This window comes from Hakea prostrata, chromosome 4 (genome assembly GCF_041222555.1).
Source record: "Hakea prostrata isolate BN-2017 chromosome 4, UWA_Hpros_2, whole genome shotgun sequence".
In the NCBI taxonomy this organism is placed as follows: Eukaryota; Viridiplantae; Streptophyta; class Magnoliopsida; order Proteales; family Proteaceae; genus Hakea; species Hakea prostrata.
In genome coordinates, this window is record NC_142603.1 from 47,908,047 (window position 1) to 47,928,750 (window position 20,704).

The following is a 20,704-nucleotide window of genomic DNA, read 5'->3' on the forward strand; positions in this document are numbered from 1 at the left end:
CAAACTTGCTGCAATACTATTGCTCGTAGATTTGCTCTTTTTAGGTTTTGGTGGTTTATCCCACCTCGTTTTATGAGTATAAACAATGACTTTTCTTTCAATTTATCACGAGGATATGCTAATATAAGATTAGCAGTTGTTGAAAAAAAAAAAAAACTTTTTAACATACTTTTGGTGGGCTTTGTGTCCCCCCTTCTTTTCTTTTGCCAAGTTGCCCAAGTCCCACTTCTTTTCAGTAAGGCCTTATTCAAACCCCACCCCCACCTCCCCCCAAAAAAAAAAAAAGAAAGAAAAGAAAGAAAAACATGCAAAAAGCATGAAAAATCCTCAAAAAGAAAATCCTGTTTTAAAGAGCAGGTCCTTCCATGGAAGGACATTTATGTAAATATACATCCACTGGTTCAGGTGTCACGTGCTTTCCGGTTAGTCTATGTAGAATCTTTGGTATTTCCTGTGTCTTGGTGGGCGTGAAGGTAAATGACATCTCATTCGCCGGTGCTTTTGTGTTGGGTGCCCAAGTGGCGCGAAAGGAAGGCTCAGACAACGGTTGATAGGTTGTCAATGACGTCAGATCAGAATCAATCCAGAATATCTGCATGATTACCATCACATCTGATACCGATCTAAGGGTCCATCCAAGAAACACCACATGCAGCTTGCTGGTTGATTCAGAGCGTCACTTCCCTCTCCGGTCGTATCTTCCTTCTCGGTCAGATGAAAACGCCATTGACAAAAGACTTCCTTTTCTGATCCCAGAATCGACTCGCTGTCTCTCTAGTCGCCGTCCAAGGCGGCGCAGAAGACCTTTTCTTAATCTCTAATGGCGGCTCGGTTCTTTCGTCTAGCTTATTTTGTCAAAGGTACAATTTCTAATTGCTGTTCAGTTCTATCGCTCTCTCGCTGTTTCGCTAATTTTTGATCTGGAAGTCCGGCGGCGGAGAGCTTGCTGTTTTTGCTGCGGAAAAGCGAAGAAGGCACCAACCAAGTAAGATATACTTGCAACCAGCGGAGCTCCTTTTTATCTCCGATTTTGTCTCTCGGCTTCGTTTCTTTTTCTTCTATTTTTCCCTTTTCTTCTGGTACTTTCAATTTGATCTCTTCTGACGGTTACCTAACCCTAGATTTTCTCTTGTTCCTTCAATCACAGCCGTGTGTCCGGAAACATTGTTCTCCATCCTAATCCCAAGTCCCAACTCATAAAAATCTCGATCTCTTTCTAATCTTCCAGACTCATGATTCACGCAACCCTAATTGCCCTTTAAAACTGGAAGTTTACTCAATCTCATTTTAATTTCCATTCCCTTGCAAACTCCTGATTTCTCCCCAAATCCGGACTCTCTCTTTCAACCTCTTCCACATGCTTTTACCGTGCACACTTAACTTCCTAAATCACCATCACTTGCGTGGGAGTTCTCAACTTATTGAGGTAGCACTAAGGCAACGAAGAACTCGAGCCGGGAGAGTAAGCCTCGGAGAATTAGAGAAAGGAGCGCAGAGGTAGACTGCGCAGAGCCGAAATAACAGGGAAAGAAGGGCGAGGCAAGAAAGCGCTGCCCAAGGTTTGAAGAAAACTAATCTCTTATTCTGAGTATGTGTTTGAGTGCAGAGGGGTTGAGGGAGGGAGGGAAGTAGACGTAACAAGCCATTAAAGGTATTATATTTTCATCCATGAGTTAACAAGGAAGGGAGGTCAAGTGATCCTCGGAATAGGGGACATGATGAAAATCCCTTCCCAAAGATCAGCGCTTTACCTATATTAATGGGCTTCCTCTCCAATTACTGGTAGCCGGAGCCGTTGATGTTTACTTTACTCTTAAGAATTTCTTGTCACATCTGACATAAGTGCATCTTGGCTACATATTTGTGTGGCATGCTTGACAGTGCTAATATTCAGTAATTAGGTGCCGCCGTGCAGGTGATACACATTGCATTTTGCCTGTTTTTAGTCCTTTGTAACTCTTGGTTTGTCTTTCTTACTTTTTTTTTCACCTCTTCATTTTATTCACTTTTTGGCACGGCATTATATGATAGTGGATTCAGCATAGTGTATTTGTTACCTGCTAGCATTTGTATCATATACATGCTACAAAGATTGGGACAGCACCTGCTACTTCTTGAATTTCTCTGCACAAGCAGTTCAAATTGAGTTTCTTTGTGATACAGAGGTTGCTTTTAGTTGAGGTATTGCCCCTCCCCCTGATGGAGTTAGGTTGTTTATGCTGACCACATTGTGACTTGTTGCATATCTTGTACATATTTAATCTAGTTATTCCATCACGGATGCACAGTTTTGCTGTTTGATGTTCAAACAGTTGAGTTTCCCCTCTTATTGAATTTCTTTTTTGGGGTCCGGCCCTGCACAGGTGTGTGTGTGTGCACATATTTTACCTATCCTTTTGGTGCATCAGGTGATAGCAGGCACCTTTATTAATTACTGCCAATCTCCTATTGCATGGATTTTTTTGTCTTATGTTTTTTTTACTTATGTCTTGTCACTCGGTCGTTGCTTTTACTCATGTGTTGCTGCTACTATTATTTGTGTAATGTCAACTTTGTTGAGAGGAGGTCCAAGAGTTGAGTACTCCGATAGGGTTCTCGGTGAAGTCAAGCCAAATCCTTGCTGCAGCTGAATAGACTGCCTTCAAGAAGCCATTCCATTCAATTCTAAGATATAATAAATATTTTCTTGGCTTTTCGTATTTCCTTGAAGCCCCAAAACAAGAACCCTCAGTGCCCCACATTTCTACACTAGAGTGTACCCATGCACAAGAAGCTTCAATGGGCAAATTGTGCTCAAAACACCTGGTTGATCCCACCAGCATACTGGGATTGACCCTATTTACCGAGCAAGATTTCAGGTGATTCTGTGCCCAAAACGGATTTGAGCATATAATCACCTCCCTCACCCTGGGATGGTTTCCAAACAACCCCTTATTATCTCTCCTTCTCCCCTGATATTTCAAAATGCCCTAATTACCCTTCATTTTTACCTCTTTAATCAGTTAAAGCAAGTTCTTCCCCCTTCCTTTCTCTCTCTTGTACAGGATTCCATTGTATGTGATTAGGTGTTTTTCATTTTTTGATTTTCTTCCCTTTTCCTTCTTTTATAGGAAGTTTTCAAATTTAATTTTTTTAATGTTATACTTTCTCCTTTCATGGCTATTAAAAGATGGAGGAGAAAAAAAGAAAAAAAAGACTAACCAATTTAATTGATTCTTATAAAAGGGGGAGAAATGGCAAAAAGGCTTTCTATAAAGAACAAAGAAAAACAATTAAAATAATAAAAGTAATGCATCACGGGTAATAGCTTCCTATAAAAGAGGGAGAAAAGGAAAAAGACAAAGAAGAACAGAGAAAAAAAAATCAACAATCATTGAAGGGATAAAAAAAAGGATAATTTTTTTCATTTTGAAATATCAAGGGAGAGGGAGAGGGAGAGGTAGTAGTTCATCAGAGGTGAAACTTTTGATAGGGGAGTAAGAGTAAATAGTGAACAAGTACAGAGAGCAGGGTTGTCAAGGCAACAAGGAGGGTTGAGGTGATAGAAGGCAACAAAAACCAAGGCAACAAGGCGACCCCAGGTCATCTTGACCTAAAAAATAGGCTAGGATGCCTAGGCTTTGCCTTGACTACTTTGCAGGGGAAACAAAGAGAAATTTTCTCTTTAAATTATGGTATCTAGGTGACGATAATAGTAAAGGTGGAGTGGAGTAGTGGTTGCCAAAGATCTAAAGAAACATGTCTATGATGTTACAAGAGTGGGAAATAGAACTATAGCAACCTGGCTTGTATAGAGGGAAGAAGTTGTCAACGGGAGTGTTGAGATACAGCTCTGGGATCATAGATGAATCATACAAGGCTTTAGGTAGACTGAAAAGACTATCTTTGGGGGTGAAGTAAACGGCCATGTTGGGAAGTATTATAGAGGTTATGAAGGTGTTCATGAAGCTTATGGGTTCGGTGAAAGGAATGAAGGGGGACTGTCCATGTTAGACTTCACCAATACTTATGATCGTGCCATTGTGAACACTTTGACAAGGGAGAGGATCACCTTGTTATCTACAAAAGGTGACCTCATAGGCTCATTCTAGGCAAGTTGATTTCTTCCTAACTAGAAATGTGAGAGATTATTTTGTAAAGATGTCAGGTTATCCCTATGGAGAGTTTATCTACTCAACACATAATGCTGGTCCTAGATATGTTTCTCACTTCACATAAGCATAAGCTACATGAGCATACTTGCCCAAAGATAAAGTGGTGGAAATCAAAAGGTGGACACTTGATCCCTCTCTTAAATGAAGTGGCAAACAAGGATACTGGAGATCCCCAATTTGATGTGGGTTGAGATGGCACTTTGTTTAAAAAGCTCGTTAAAAGGGGTTTTAGAAGGGAGGCTAAAGGGTCCCCGCCATGCCCCTAGAGAGACTTGGTGGTGGGACATTTAATCTTGGAAGCCATTAAGGCTAAGAAAGCCTAGTTCAAAAGGTCGTAAAACATTAAAGAGGCAAATAATTAGAATCTACCAAGATATAAACTTGCTAGAAATTGTGCCAAAAGAATGAAGAAGTATGATGATCTCTATAATAACTTGAATTCAAAAGAAGGGGAAAAACCATCTTTAAAATAGCTAAAGCAAGTGAAAGGAGGATTAGAGATTTAGACCATGTTCCCTACATTAAGAGTGAGGAGGCTGTGTACTTAATAAGGATGAAGTCATAGAGAAGTGATGGAGGAGGTACTTATTCGAGCTTGTTAACAAAGCTGCACTAGTGGGGGCAAAGCCAATGAAAGTGTTTTTTCTTCAGATGAATCAAATAATCATTAACAAAAACCCGAAGGGGGGAAGGAATGTATAGAGAGAGAGAGAGAAAAAGAGGGGGCGGGGGGCTTACAATCTACTAGAAGGCACTAAGGAGGAGCCAAGACCCGAGTATACAACAATGAGCTTGTTCTGTGGGGTATCCATGGGGGAGAGATTGCACTAGCAGACACATCATAGTAGATGGCTCACCAAATTGAGTCAATAGATCTGGTTTTTTGGTCCATCTTTAAAGGTTCCGCTCCAACCAAAGGTGTGAAATCAAAGCATTAAACACCAATTTTGTCAACAGTTTCAGAAGTAGAGGACCGTGAAGTGCCTGGAAAACCAAGACCAATCTTTGGGGAAGCCATAGAATTGTCTAGAGCGGGGCCAAATGGTAATGATGGCTTTCGCCCATCGGAAGTAGGAGAAAGGTTGGAGAAGAAGAGGTGGTCCTCATCTTTGGGGCTGTTCCAACAAAGGATACAATTGGGGTTAACATTAAGGTGCCGAAAGTTGTGGAAGGCTTTGGTGGGAAGGCAAAGGTTCTAAAGCTCTCCAAGATGAGAAGTGGCATGGGATGTGACCTTTGAAACGGGGGGGGGGGGGGAGCGAACCAATTTCCATGCTAAGGAAGAGTGTTATTCCAAAGGAATTTGTGTGGATATGTATACAAAATCAGTGAGAGGTAAATCAAGGGTTAAAAAAGACGAAAGCTGGTGATGCAATATGTCCAGACAAGATTCCAATTGAGCTGTGAAAGAGATGGGACTTGTGGTCGTGGAGTATCTTGGTTAACAAAGTTATTCAATAAGACCATGAGGAAAATGCCAAATGAGTGGAGGAGAAGCTTTTTGCTTCCAATTTTTAAAAGGAGCTATCCAGAATTGTAATAGCTGCAGAGGTATAAGTTAATGAGTCATTACATGAAGTTGTGGGAGTTTATTATTGAATTCACTTCGGAGAATAGACTATTATTTTTTAAACCAATTTAGATTTGTGCTAGGCAGATCATCTATGGAGGCAATCTTCTTAATGAGGAGATTCATGGAAAGATATACAGAGAGCAAGAAAGACATCATATGGTATTTATAGACTAGGAAAGAGCCTATGATAGAGTCCTCAAAGAGTTACTTTGGGATGCCTTAGACAAGAGAAGATACCTAATTTATATGTGGACTTGATCAATACACTAACATGTTGATTAAAGTTGGATCGATAGAACGCCAAGGGAGTGAATGCCCAAACTCATTAGGGTTACACCAAGGATCTGCATCAAGCCTTTGTTTGTGCATATAATGGATGACTTTACCATAAACATTCAAGATGAGGTAACTTGGTTGATGAGACAAAAACAGGGGATATGCGCTGAAGTAGAATTATGGAGTCAGCTTTAGAATTTAAAGGCATGAAAATGAGCAGAACTAAGGCTCAATATATTGTGTCTAACTTCAACTACTCTTACTATGAGGGAGTGAATATTGATGGGAAGGAGATCTATTAAAGTGATCACATCAGATGTTAGGGTTCAATCCTAAACAAGGAGGGAGATATAGATGATAATGTAACCCAAGGGATCAAAGTAGGGTCAATGAAATGGAGAGGCATGACATGGATTTTGTGTGGTTGTCATATCCCTTTAAAGCTTAAAGGGAAATTTTATATAGTTGTTTTGAACCGACTATAATGTATGTAGCAGAGCTCTTGCTGAAGAAGGGTCATATAAGTAAGCTTTTTATTGTAGATGTGAGGATGTTGAGCATGGATGTGTGAAAGCTAGAAGAGATAAAATTAAGAAACGGTCTTGTTTTAACTGAATTAGGAGTTGTGAGATACATGATAAGCTTAGAGTGTCATTTTAGGTGGCTTTCGCCACATCCAAGTGAGGCCCCTGAATGCCCCAGTTCCTAAGAGTGACCAAGTACAAATGAGGGAACCTTTAAGAACCAGAGGAAGGCCTAAGATTGACTTCTCTTAGCTTGGGATTTGGTTTTGTGTTGTTACCGTTTATTATCAGACTCCTTTTTATGACTTGAGAGTGGAACATCTGAAGGTTTTGAAATGATTCAGAGCTATGGTTGATGCCCTAATATTTTGTGTTCTATGTTGTTTCTGCCCCGCACTTTTTTCTTTGCTGTCTTGCTTCTGCCTTCTAGGTCCATCAGACCTCATTAGGTTGGGAAAAGGCTTTGATTGTTGTTGCTATTACTGCATGCTTTTGGCTGCAGGTTTTTGTCTTCCGTTTTTCATGTAGAATTTGTCCTCAAGAAAACCTAATTTATTTGCAGTGGGATTTAGGGCCAAAAATTGACTGCTTTGGATGGATTGATGAGAATCTGACATTCCCGTAATTTAGTTTGGCAGAAGTATATTTTTTCCTGACTTGTTTCCTCTTACCTAGGTTGTATTTATACTCTCAATTTCAAGATTGTTGAGGAACCAACCAGAAGTTTTCTGTGGTTGCAGTTTATTTTGTGGTTGTCGGGTGATGGAAGAGCCAAGCCAACTGAGACGGGCATTCATAGATGCGTCTGCTGGTGCAATTGCAGGGGGTATTTCACGGACTGTCACTTCGCCACTGGACGTTATAAAAATCAGATTTCAGGTCAGTTTGTGTTTTTCTACAGTATTCTACAGCTAGCTAGCCTAAATTGCTGAAACATCTTATCTGTTTAGGTGGAAGTGTATATATGCCATGCTTACAATCCAAACATTCCTGGCCTTACCTCCAGTTGTATTAATGGTTTAGCAGTTGTTTCTAGAAATACTACTGTAGTTTATGATTTCATGTGCTCCATTAGCTATTTTTTCAAGATGGAGAAAATTTAGGTTATCATTCAACAATCCTGTAAAGCACACGAGATACACCAACTTAGCTGTAATTTTTTTTTAATTCCTTTCCGCATCCATGAAACCAAAACTTGCTAATTATATAAGAAGAAAACATGATGATTTCTGTGTTCCATCCACATTCTTGGTTTATGTAGCAATATCTAATATATAGATCTTATTCATGTTAGTTTGGACGTTAAGCCTTGAGTTGCATTACTCAATAGATGGCAAGACATTGTTGGGAAATTTTTTTTTGTTCTGCTGAATGTAGCTGATTTTGAATTGCATTGCAATATGTGATTGTGTTTTGTCAGAAGTTACATTGTTTTTTGGTTTCAAATTATTACCTAATGATGTCATTAGTTCTCATATCCTTTGATGTGTATTTTACAACTTCTTTGTTTGCATCTGTTTCATGCCCAAATTCTGGACCTACTTAATTTCTGATTGGTAGGCATTGGCAGGTTCAACTGGAGCCTACTTCTTCATGGGCTTTGGCTCGTAGAAATTTGTATGGGACAGCCAAGTATACTGGTATCTCGCAAGCAGCTAGGGACATATTTAGGGAGGAAGGCTTACAGGTTGAGTTACTCTTGTTATGTTACCTTTTAATCAGCTGACGTTTTAATTTTTGAGGTTATGTTCTTCTAGTAGTTAAGTGGGGACGGGCCTTGGCACAATGGTATGTAGGCCACAGTTTTAGCCTGAGGTCAAGGCATTGAAACAGCCCCTCAGCAAAAATTGTTGGGGGTAAGGCTGCGTAAGAAATTTGCACCCCAAACTACTTGTGTGGAAGCCTTTGGCACTGGGTTCATCCTTTGTTCTTCTACTAGTTGACTAAGAGTATCCATGGATTTGATTGACTGTTTTTTTTTTTTTCTTTAAGAGGGGACTTTATAGGATACTTTTCTTCTTGATGAGTCAATGCATGGAACTTTTTCAGCAGCATAAATCTAGGTGGGAAAAATGTCAATATATGCTTTCATATATTTCTGCGACTACTTGGAGAAGTTCGGATAAGGCTTAGTTATTGTTGTGACTTGTGAATGAATTTATTTGGTTTTGTTTCATATGGTGGTACCACAAAACTCAGTCATCCCTTATCCAAGGACACACCATCAGTGATCAAGCCATTTTCATTAGTTTAATCATTTTTATGACTAAAATACCCTTATGCCCTTTCACCCTTCTTCTTTATACAAAGAGAACCTTCACGAATGAACTGTGAAGATTGAAAATGTGTCTGGTAATGGTTGATTCCTCTTTTAATACGAAACTGAGGAAGTAACCATAGGAGCTTACAGCAAAGAGAAGGTGAATTTTCTTTCCTTTCCAGAACGTGAACCATTACACCCTGAACGCAGAAGGACTATTCACCTCTCTTTGGGTGAACATACACATCAAATCCTTTGCCTTACAAACAATGGCTCAACTGCGTGAAAGGACACTTTTTTCTTTCTTTATTGTCAGTGAAATTCCAAGAAGCTTCTTTGGTCTTTCTCAGGGTCTTCGAATCTTGGTCTTCTCCCCTTTCTCAGTGATTCAGAAAACCTGGGCTTTTCCCTCTCTTATGGTCAACAAATTAATTAAGGGCATCCTGTATCTGTTTCTATCTATCTAGCTTTGTGAACTGGTGTCAGAGCCTGCATTGCTTTGGAAACTGGTTTTGCGGTTGGGAAATAGGACCAAAAGATAAAAGTGATTTTAACCTGTTTCTGGTTTGTTTTGCTGCTTAATTTTCATTATTTCTGAAATTGGATTTATTATTTGAAAACTGTTAATGTCAATCGTGTTGAAGATGGTGCATCTAATTTTTCAATCTTAAATAGGAACTTTAGACAGCTGATGTCATAATGAGTTATTATCTACATTTTCAGTATAAGCAGCACCTTCCATCCATTACTTATCTTCATTGAACTATTTCTAATTTGGTGGCTAGGAGGTGCAGGTAAGAGTTGAGGAAGATGTAGAAAGCAGAGGTCAGGGGACCGGGGGGGGGGTGTTGGCATTGGCAGGGGCGAATGGAGATGGGAGTGGTGGTGGAAGCTTTTCTTGTAGATAAAGAAGATGGGTAGAAGGGCATTTTGGTCATAAAAATGACTAAGCTAACGGAAACAGTTTGGTTATTAATGGTGTGTCCTTAGTTGGTCTTTTTTGGATACCAAAGGGGAGGCAAATGCAAAATGTCACTTGTTTTCGAGTAAAATTGACTTGGGTCAAACCTCAAGGGATATAAATGAAAATTATCCTTTTATTAGTCATCATTCTAAAGGGGTGAATGAGGAGTACATGGTGCCTTTCATTTATCATATTTTTTCTTACAACTGTGAATTTCGGATTCTCCTTACATTTTATGGTCTTTTCCCCTCTCTGATAGAGATCTTAATACTAGAGCTTTCCATTTTTTTTTGGTTATATATCTACATCTTAACCACCAGATTAGGTATCGGCTTTTGATATGCTGTTCTTTTTAATGTTTGCCCCTTGATCGGGTTATCTTTAATTTTATAGAAAAGGATTTGACTCTAGGGGCGTACCTAAATAATGTTTGTTGGTAATTGTATGTATGATTTTCACCAAATACATTTCTGGGTTTGCTACTTTGTTTTGTAATGCCATCTTCAGTTGGGCAATCCTTGATAAAATTTCTAGCAGTTTTGGAAAAACCTTGTAGCTTTATGAAACATTATTGAAGATGCTTTCTACCACAGGGTTTCTGGCGAGGCAATGTGCCGGCGCTACTTATGGTTATGCCATATACAGCTATACAATTTGTGGTGCTACATAAATTGAAGACATTTGCATCTGGTTCATCCAAGACAGGTGACTACTGGTTGTACATGCAATTAAACTCTTTACAGTTTGTAGGCCTTTTTTTAGAGTTTCTAGTTTTTTCATTGATTTCTTGAAATAAGTTGATAAACAGTCAAATAGTTTTGGTCAATAAATTGGAATTGTTTAGTTGCATCCATCGGAAATAATTTCAAGAACAAGAAATTCATTGATAGTTCACTTTTGTGAGTAAATACTCTCTTTATAGTCTACTTCCCTTGAATAGGTCCACTGTTTTGGATGCTCAGACTTCTCCCTGATAGGTCCTTTCAATTGGTCTCAAGTTTCATTCTCCACTCTTCCTAGTGATACAAAGGAATTTAATAGAAGAAGAAAAAGTTGCCTTCAAATTATTCTTGAGGTTTGTTTGACACTGTTGAGAATGGTATGTAGTAGAAACTAGAAAGAATGAACAGATTGAAAGCAATACGATAAGATTAAGACATGGTCAAGGACTTGCCTCTCATCCTTGGGGCTATCTGTGAGTGAGTTGACGTTGACTTTGAGAAGAAGAAGACTCAGACTGGATTGGGCTCTTCATGAGATTGACTTTGCTAAGTGGTGAGACTGCAAGAGTGATTTGTGCAGTCCTGCAAAGCTTTAACCATCCCCGTTGGCTTGTAGGGCAACAACTGGGGGAGAACCAAGCTCAGTCAGTGGGATGACACTGGTTTTTGACAAAGGGCAAGGAATAAGAGACTCCTGAGCCTGTCAAGTTTTGAGTTGATAAGAGCATTGTTGTTGTTCTCTTGGAAGTGAAATCCTGGGTTTTATGGCTGTCTTCTGATAGAGATCAGCCAATTTCTATCTCATAACTCATAAGGCAAAATCTACAGATTTCTTGGGTAGCTCTCCTAAAAATTGCTAGCGATTCAGAGAACAATGATGGGTCCTGTCCCATTCTCACCAATCCTAGATGCTGTTCAAACCTGCAAGACCCCCCCCCCCCCCAAAAAAAAAAAAAAAAACCCTGCGTTTTGTCAAACCCTGTTTCTTCTTATTTGCAGGCCCCCCTCTGATCCCTCTCTGTATTGTGTCTCCTCTGCCTTAGCTATCCCTTTGAATCAACCCCTTTTGGGCCATTCCACCTTTACCCCTATGGGGCCCACCTCTCTCCCTTTTGTTAATGTCTCTTGCGACCCTCGCCCTTCTCTCTTGGGCCACCTAAACCGAACCAGATTACCCATTTCGCCTCTTATCCATTCCTTCTTGCGTCCTGAACTTGGCCCACCCATTTATCCCACCCATTGGGGCCCATCCACTCCTTTCTGAGCTCCAACCAGCACATCGTGCCCTTGAACCATGTACCTGACCCACTAACTCTCTCCCCCATTTTGCTTCCCCTTTGGCCCTTCTTCCGTTCCCCTTGGTCCCTTCCCTAGATGGTTTCTGTAACCCTCATCCCCCTTGGCCCAATCCTGGGGCCTTCCCCTCCCCCCCTTTCCCTTGGGTCTGGCTCCTTCATTGACCCAAATATTTTTGAGATGCCCTTGGCACTTTTGGGCACTTGTGTGAGACTCGGTCATTAGAACTCCCACCCCTAGGAGGGTAACCCCAGCTCCTCTCGATCCCTTGTTACCAGGAATGATCGTACCTATAGTCAGAGGAATGGTCCCCGTGTCTGACATTCCAGTGCCTCTCTACATCTTCTCCATGTCTAATTCACTCTTGATTTGGAATGTTATGGCCTATGGGTCTAAATTCCCTGGCTAAGCAGGCTGCTGTCAATGTAACGTGGTGCCCAATAGACCATCTTCCTACCTAGTCCTGCCTTTGATTACATCTCTAGACTTATGGCTGACCATTGCACCCTGTTTTGGATCAATACACAATTAGTTCCAGCTCTGGAAGGATAAGTTGCTGTCCTGATCCGGTAGCTTGAGCTTTGTACCTTTATCAGATCTATGCTCCAATCTTCCTACATATTGTGGGCAGGCATTTTTGGACTTGCAGTTTTATTAATATTTAATTATTTATTCATCAAGAAAAAAAATAAAAAAATGAAGATCCAATCCTTTATGTGTGCCTTTCTTTAAGAAGGAATTAATTGTTTCAACTTCCTCACACCCATCACTTGGTCTTTGGTTTGCCTCCCCAAGGAGGAGGGAATATTGGGTTGAGAAGAATTAAGTATTTCAATTCCATTGGCATTCTTAAACTTGTATGCAAACTTGCTGTAAGAGGGGGAAAAAAGCATCTGAAAGGCTGGGTCTACTCTTGTCTCCTTTGGTGCTTCCTCCTCATGCCCCTTGCATTTGGAGGAAGGTTTTTAGCCTTTATATTCCCTGGGTCTGGGGCAAGAAAGTGCTCATGATGGCTCTGCTACTTGTGTCTGGCTGGATCATTGGAACCCTTCGAGATTCTCTGATAAAAACCCAGATTTAGGGTTAAGGTAGATGGGAATTTTCCTAAATCTATGGGCTGCCCTGGAATTCCAGCAAAGAGGAAAGCTTATTCAGAATGTTTAGGGTATTCTATGCTCTGAAAAACACTGCTGTTATAAGTAATTCAGATCTGAATTTTAACTAAAAGTCAAAACTAGGGTTTGGGGGGTTTCGGCTAGGGTAGGAGGGGAGGGACTGTCTTGATGTCCTGCAATTTCAGAACTGACTGTCTTGCTGTCCTGCAGTTTCAGATTTAGTTTTTAATGGTTCTAGGACTTCTTGGGGAAGGTCTGAATTGTATGAGTTTAAGGTTTCAGAAGTTCAAGAAAAGTTGCAGAAATTAGAGGAAGAATATCAAGTGCAGAATTGATGTAACCAGCCAAGGACAGCTCAAGAAGAGTAGGAAGATGGCCCAGGTCCACTAGCAGTTTGAGGCAAGCCCAGGGAGGGCTGAACCAAGACAGGGGTATTTTAGTCATTATGCACCACTGGTTTGAGTCCTATTTTTCTGGAATAAGTCCAGCTAATTTTGTGGAGCCTTTTCTACTTTTCTTTGGTTAGTTAGAGTCCTAGTTTGCATTTTGTTTAAGAGTTTTATTTTGATGGAGAGTTGTTGGTTTGAGTCCCAAGTTATTTTAATTAGCATGTGCTTTTTAAGTTAACTTGAGTTAAGCATGTGTGTTTAGTAGATTTCAAATCTAGGGTTGAGGTCTTTAAGTTACTAGATTTCATTTTGAGTGTTCAGTCAAGAGTTGGGATCCTCATGTATTAGGGAATCTCAACCCAAGCCAGAGTCTCTATTTGAAGGCTATAAATAGCCATTAAGCCAGAGTCCTATTTTTCAGAGAAGCATTTTGCCCTTTGCTATGGAATCATTATTGTTGGACTGCTGGGCATGACTTTTGATGGTGCTTCCAGATGTGATTTTATGGGCAAGGTTTGGCTTTGGTGCTACCGTCTACTATATCTGGTTCAAACATAGTCTGAGAATGTAGTCTCTTAACTCCAGATTGATGTAGCAAATTATTAGTACTAATTCTTTTAACTTTAGAACAGAACTCTCATTGACCACCACTAAATGCATTGACTCTCTTGAAATAGGCTAATTGTGTACAAGTGCGGAGTCAGGATTTGACATTGGAGGGGGCCAAATACTAATATTTCACACAAAACAATGACTAGTCTACTCATTATATTTTCCGTTAAAATTTTTCTCCAATCGGGGGCGAAGTACTAATATTCACGCATTGAAAGAGCACTAAACGGGAAATCTCAAAAAATCGGGGAAGGAAATGGGGCAATTTCAAAAAATTGGAGGGGGCCACATGCTGATATTTCACAAATTGAAAGAGGGTCATGGGGAAATTTTCAGAAAGTTTGGAAGGAAAAGGGGAAATTTCAAAATTTTTTATTTTTTTGTTGGGGGGGGGGGGCATGGCCCTGGGATAGCTCCGCCCCTGGTTGTGGATTCTTGAGGTGTCCTCTTACTTTCATTCCTTCCCATGCTGCTTCTTGATTAAGCTTGAATTTGCTTGTATTTTATTTTTGCTTTCTCCCTCTTTCTCGAGGAGTCCTTGTAGCTCAGCTCTTCTTTGGTAATGAAATTTTTTAGTTCGTCCCCAATATACCCCTCTCCACTCACACACACACACATGCAATAGAACCGGGGGGGGGGATGAGAGATAGAAGCTACTAGGGCAAAGAGTTTTAGGTCACCTTTGGTATTGATTTAATCAGAACCCCTGAGTTTAACATTATTTCATGCCTGTGTGATAGATTTCTACATGAATTTTATGTTATTTTCAAATTTCTTGTTTAGCATCAGAAATTAAATTTTGAAAAAAGATTAAAAGCATCAACATTATAGTACTTCCTCTAGGACATCTATTCCAGCTGTTTATAACATTTTATTACCTGTCTTGGTTTGGTATTGTGGCCTTGCAGAGGAACACATTCATTTGAGTCCTTATTGGTCTTATTTAAGTGGAGCATTAGCTGGATGTGCTGCAACTGTTGGATCATATCCATTTGATCTTCTCCGTACCATTTTAGCATCTCAGGGAGAGCCAAAGGTATGCCTCTTTCAAGCATGTGAAATGACATCACTCAATTAATATAAACGATTATATTTGGACAGATTTAAAGTCATGAAAAAAAGAATCTAGAAGTCAGCAACTGAAGCTTCACAAATGATAAGAATCACAACTCATATTGCACAGCCTCTTACAACCAAGCAGTAACATTCAAGAGGAAGTAGTTTGTCCATTCTTGTGTGACTGAGTGGAATTTGGATGAAATAATTTATAAGTAATTCCTCTATATGTTATCTGTCAGAAAACTATTCTCATTTTCTTGTAATCATGTCATGTGAGGTACTACCATATTCATCCTTTAGGGTCCTTTTTCCAAGACTACATGTATCTTTTTGATATTATTCTCTTGTTAAAGGCAAACTGGTTATGTTTTCAATTACTACATTTGTGTTTTGATAGTTCAAATCCCCTTATGATCATTTTTGAATAATTGTATAAGTGTGATTAACATGGAAACAATATATTGCATCATCTTTGAATGATCAATTTGTCGACGAAGCCTCCGTTGTAGCAAATTCATTCTGCAGGCATGACTATCTCAAAACCCACAATTATTTTTAATACTAAATACAAGCATGGTGATATCTAAAATGTGAAAGATTTAAAAGGGAAAGAAGAAGGAACAATCTTAGTTGATGCAAGTGCTTTTGGACCAGTATGATTACCATTATCTCTTCCTCTTTGGGTGTTGGGGAAACATGAGTTGAGTCAATTGAACTTACTTAAGGGTTGCAAGTTTAGCCTTGATTGCTTGAACCCATCCTGAGCCCGAATAGGGTCTGAGACCAAATTCTGGCCACAAAGGGGGGATTAGGACCTGGTCAGGCTGGCCCTGGATTAGGGTTAGAATTGAGTGTTTGACTTGGGCTGGCTCAGTCTATCCTGGCCTGATCCTATCTGCTTATAGGAATTTGTTGATAAATTTAGGGCAACGATATGGGCTTATGGATTTTTTTATTGTTTTGTGGTTAGGGTTAGGTCAGGGTCAGGGTTAAGTATTGACTTGGTGTCACCTGGTCTGGCCCTGTAGGGTCAGTTTCAGGGTTTAAAAAACCTGGCCCAACTTAAATCTGTTGCAGCCTGAACTTATTGTGTATTTATGCTATGTATTGATGGAAATGGATGTCTATTTCATTTTGGCTAAAAGAAGAAAAAAAAGGGGGCGGGGTTGAAGAGATTCTGTGTGTCAGCATCTATCCTATTAAGTACAACATTTTTAGATTGGTTGCTGATATAGATCTCTTCTCACTCCCTTGTAGAAATTGAAAATGTTTAAATACTTCTAAAATATGGGATATTTCAATGTGTCCACAATCACTCGTGCAGTTGAAATACAGAAGAGCTGGTTCTTCTACAGGGTCCTGGGTGTAGTGTATTCTGGCTAGTCTATCCTGCATTTTTTGCTTGTAGCTACTTCCCCTAGACTAGTATTTTATTTCTTCATGCTGGTAGCCTGAGCTTTTGCCATGGTACCAAGTGAAAGTGGCTATTCGCTTGAACAGAACACAGATAATCTATGAAAGCTCCTGTTGATACTCTTAGATGGTCTCTTTTTTTCTTCTTTTTTTCCAGGTGTATTTGACGATGAGGTCAGCATTAATTGACATAGTTAGAACCCGTGGAGTTCAAGGATTGTATGCTGGGTTGTCACCCACACTGGTTGAGATCATTCCTTATGCTGGCCTGCAATTTGGTACCTATGATACATTCAAGCGCTGGGGTATGGTAAGGGTCTTCCCCCCCTTGGGGTGTGTGTATATTTTAGGCCTTCATTATACACAAATATTTTTCCTATCCATTTGCATTACCTGTCAATGGGAACAGAATAAAGCATGATACCTCTTTTATTTAGGGGTTTAGTGGGTAGTTGTTGAATCTGTTTCACTCCATAAGATCCTTCTGTCATTCCACAATAGTATGGCCTTCATATCTGTTGTGGAGAAACATTATGAGATCTTACTATATTTCCTTGAACCATTTATTGTCTTATGGGTACGGTAGATGGTAGGTAGAAGACAAAAACTTCTATGAGGTGTAATTGTTTTTTGGGTGTGGGGATGGGGTGGGGTTGGGCTGCAGGGCACTTTTTAGTTTGGTCTTGGTGGAATGGCATCGAGGTTGCCTTGCAACCTTGAATTTTTCATTGATACTTTGTTTCTTGTAGGCTTGGAACAGGTTCAGATCAAAAGCTGAAAGCCTTTCAAGTTTCCAGCTCTTTTTCTGTGGGTTAGCAGCTGGAACATGTGCCAAAGCTGTCTGTCATCCACTTGATGTGGTTAAGAAAAGGTTCCAGGTAATCTCCAGCACCTTCTTGAATCTACCTCCAAGACTATTATCTATGTAATTATTAGAATTACTTGATTGCTTACATATATTTCATCCTTGCATTCTTTTTAACTAAAGTATCTAATCTATCCAGGATCAAAAGCTCCTGCTCCTTGTGTGACACAGGAGCAGGTGATGGTTTTTTTTTCTCTGGCATTTTATGTTTTCTTCCTATGATAGACTGTTGACCTGGTTGGTTGTTCATAACCACCTAATGCATGGGTGGTTTACACTCAAGTTTATATCCAAAAGATGCAAATATTTGGATGACTCAAAGGATCCAATATCCAGATAAGCATGTGTAAGCATGATTAGATTATGAGATGAGCTGTTTATGCTGTTACCAATCCATGTGTAGCCCAGATGGATAGGGCGAAGAGGGGATATAATGTTATATAGTTAGGTGCAAGTCTCAGGTTTGATTCCCCCATTTGAGCATCTGCTATTAAGTGGGACACCATCATGGTGGGTTGCTGCACTGGTCTTTCCCAAGGATTATTTTAGGTGCGTGTAAGCAGATCACTGGGCGCCTTGGTTACGAAAAAATTGCTTATGCTGTTAATAGGCATTTGAAAATGTCATACTTTTGTCCTTGTGTGATGATCACCATGCTCCAGATTGCTGAGCTATTATGGACTGGTGGGGTAATGGTCTTTTTCTAATATTTTGAACATGCCAAACTAGTCCTTATGCGACGAGTCATGTGGTGTGCTTTCCTTCCCCAGAGGATTACATTTATTTTCCTCTAATGAGTTGAAAATGTGAATCATCTTATGAACCATGATGTATGGTACTTTTACGTCTTGTCTTCTTGTATTCATGGTCGGATATGTTAGAGTTGTCACCATAGTTGCAATGATTTTCCTAGTAGTTTTCTGCACATTTGGTGTTTCCACATCTTATGAACCATGATGTATGGTACTTTTACGTCTTGTCTTCTTGTATTCATGGTTGTATATGTCATAGTTGTCACCAGAGTTGCAAAGATATTTCCTAGTAGTTTTCTGCACATTTGGTGACATAAGTTAGTTCATGTGATCGAGAACATCACAAATCTTATAGACAATCAAGGATGTACCAGTTTGAAGGTGCTAAGATTGAGGTAGTAAAACTTGTAACTACCCATCTTTAGTGGGGACCAAACCCTTTTAATGTGGCTGTGGCAATTCCATTAATAATTAATTGTCAAAAAGGAAGAATGCTGCTTGGTGCATGTTCATGGTGCCAGCACATTTAGGGGCATCAACCAATAGTGCACATGGAGAGCATGACCAACACGCATCTGTTCCCCTGTGTCAAAATATTCATGACAATAAACTACACACTACTGTTTTTGTTGGAACAGGTATCTAAGTCTTTCCTGGTTTTGCTGTAGATTGAAGGATTACGGAGGCATCCAAAATATGGGGCACGAGTTGAGCCACGAGCGTACAAAAACATGTATGATGCCCTGCGTCGGATCGTGCAGATGGAGGGCTGGGCTGGCCTTTACAAGGGCATTTTCCCATCCATTCTCAAAGCTGCCCCTGCAGGTGCAGTGACGTTTGTTGCATATGAGTTCACTTCAGATTGGTTAGAGGTCCATCTTGACACGACTAATCGCCCCCTATCACAAAATAAGTAGGGGGGGGGGGGGGGGAATGCGATCCCATTATCTTCTTTTTCTTTCTTTTATTTTTTCATTTTAAATGAATTGATCCCCATTCTTTTTGTTAGGACTCACACAAGTTTAAAAGAGAAAAGCAGGCTTCTCCTCTGTTTATTTTGGAGCCTGTTTGACAAGTTACTATCATAGGAGAAGAAAAAAAATCCCCAAGCAATAGAGCTTGGTGTATCTGGCGAATTTGTTTATAGTTGAGTTGATATATATATATATCTCAGACGTAACTGGATTTGTGTTGTGTCCGGAAATGAATCAAATACCATAATATAGCAGCAAAATCTGTTTGATTAGTGGTGCTGGTGGCTAGGTATTTTCAGGATAATTGATATTCCCCGACTTCAGTCGAGTTTCTCCTTTTGTGTTGCGGCTCTTGGTCCACGTGTGTGTTGCTCCCGTCAACTTGGTCATATTTTTTTGAAGGTCTCTCTCTAATTCCCCAATACACAAACTCTTACCTTTTGACAGTTCTACAACCTCCAAAATGACGATGCTAGGTGATAAGGAACCAACCTTTACAGTTCCACATCTTGGCAATCATTTAAAGGAAGGATAAAAGACGTTGGATGAGTAAGAAAATTATCCAACAATTGTAATCACTATCCCCTTGTAATTACAGTTTCTGAATTTCTAGAGTGTCAGTGTTGTGAACCTATGAGAAGCAAATAAAAGTCTCGGAATCATATTAATGGGCCTTTGCAGGATAGAAAAGGATTAAGGCACACGATACTAAGACTTCACTAAGTCATACCAGAGACTGTTCCTAGCATGCTTGAAGCAAATTCGGATCGTAAGACTTCACCTCCCTAAATTTCTTCCTTCATGTGGTGATAAGGAGGCATAACCATTAGTGAAATAACAGTCTTCGATCATAAAATGGAGCAGGCTATTGACAGTGGTAGCATGGTTCCAAGTATCAATACCATATAAACTGATGACATACTAATTTGGAAACAAAGGTTCAAACAACAAACCTACTTCTCATGAATTTTCAGATAATTTCTGTTCCAACATAATCAGTCCATCATTACCATTTCTTCCATATCGATTTTATGAATTCCTGACACCCAATCAGATACTGTAGAACCCTAGGTGGTGGTAACCATATAATTTCTGTTCCAACATAATCAGTCTATCATCACCATATCGATTTTATGAATTCCTGATACACAATCAGATACTGTAGAACCCTAGGTGGTGGTAACCATATGCATATCATTCACCAAGGTATCACCACTTTTACTGTGAACTTCTTAGATTTACAACCAGATCTATCACCACTTTTATAGTGAACTCACAGAGATTTACAACTAGAACCATTTTCCAAGCTTCGGGGTGTACATTTCAATTGACAAATTTATAACTTTTGAGACCAAGTCTCTATTTGCATTTCAAACGACTCCTAGCGTACTTCTGCAGAAACAGACCAAGCCATTAAAAAGATACGTCTCTCTTTCTTTTTTGACAAAGGGTGATGAAACCATTTGATTTTAAGAGGATTCCATGAGCTAGCAAAAATTCCAGGGATTAATCTACACAGGAAAATCATCCCCCATCCCCCCCAAAAAAAAAAAAGAAAAAAGAAAAAGAAAAAAAGACTTCTACCGAAGAAAGAAAAGAGCGCGTTCAGTTCCCCCTTTACGTAATAGGCCCTGCTTGTGCAAAAACCTTGGGCACAGACACCCCTTTTCATGAGCCAGGTTAAGGTTGGTTACATCCATTGAGCTCTAATTCTAGTAGTTGTATAGATCGGCATCTCTTCCCCCAGTGCCTGCCA

At 39.8% G+C, this 20,704-nt stretch overlaps 2 protein-coding genes across 4 annotated transcripts in view; one reads left to right on the forward strand and one right to left on the reverse strand.

The window, feature by feature from the left end:
• Positions 1 to 445: 445 nt before the first annotated feature.
• Positions 446 to 19,220, forward strand: LOC149019231 (mitochondrial thiamine diphosphate carrier 2-like). 3 transcript variants are annotated; one of them, XM_089153271.1, is made up of 9 exons: positions 446 to 985; positions 1,148 to 1,559; positions 7,268 to 7,406; positions 8,098 to 8,214; positions 10,345 to 10,456; positions 14,794 to 14,921; positions 16,515 to 16,667; positions 17,107 to 17,235; positions 18,643 to 19,218. In XM_089153271.1, the coding sequence occupies exons 3-9, from the start codon at positions 7,290 to 7,292 to the stop codon at positions 18,889 to 18,891; spliced, it is 1,005 nt and encodes a 334-aa protein (XP_089009397.1). In that variant the 5' UTR covers positions 446 to 985; positions 1,148 to 1,559; positions 7,268 to 7,289; the 3' UTR covers positions 18,892 to 19,218. The 3 variants fall into 3 exon arrangements, with proteins under 3 accessions (XP_089009397.1, XP_089009396.1, XP_089009398.1); XM_089153270.1 differs by having other exon boundaries at positions 446 to 1,559; XM_089153272.1 differs by lacking the exons at positions 446 to 985; positions 1,148 to 1,559 and adding an exon at positions 1,616 to 7,167 and having other exon boundaries at positions 18,643 to 19,220.
• A 640-nt stretch (positions 19,221 to 19,860) lies between these two features.
• LOC149019232 (acyl-CoA-binding domain-containing protein 4-like) overlaps positions 19,861 to 20,704 on the reverse strand; it is a 37,119-nt gene continuing 36,275 nt past the window's right edge. The window contains exon 19 of the mRNA XM_089153269.1: positions 19,861 to 20,698. The gene's annotated coding sequence lies outside the window, so the exon portion shown is untranslated. The remainder of the gene's footprint in view (positions 20,699 to 20,704) is intronic.

Excerpts from the sequence above, each read along its gene's own strand:
- LOC149019231 (XM_089153270.1), top strand. The coding sequence starts at position 7,290 with ATGGAAGAGCCAAGCCAACTGAGACGGGCATTCATAGATGCGTCTGCT. Across the intron at positions 8,215-10,344 it reads TTAGGGAGGAAGGCTTACAG|GGTTTCTGGCGAGGCAATGT; the intron begins GTTGAGTTACTC and ends TTTCTACCACAG. Across the intron at positions 17,236-18,642 it reads TGGTTAAGAAAAGGTTCCAG|ATTGAAGGATTACGGAGGCA; the intron begins GTAATCTCCAGC and ends GTTTTGCTGTAG.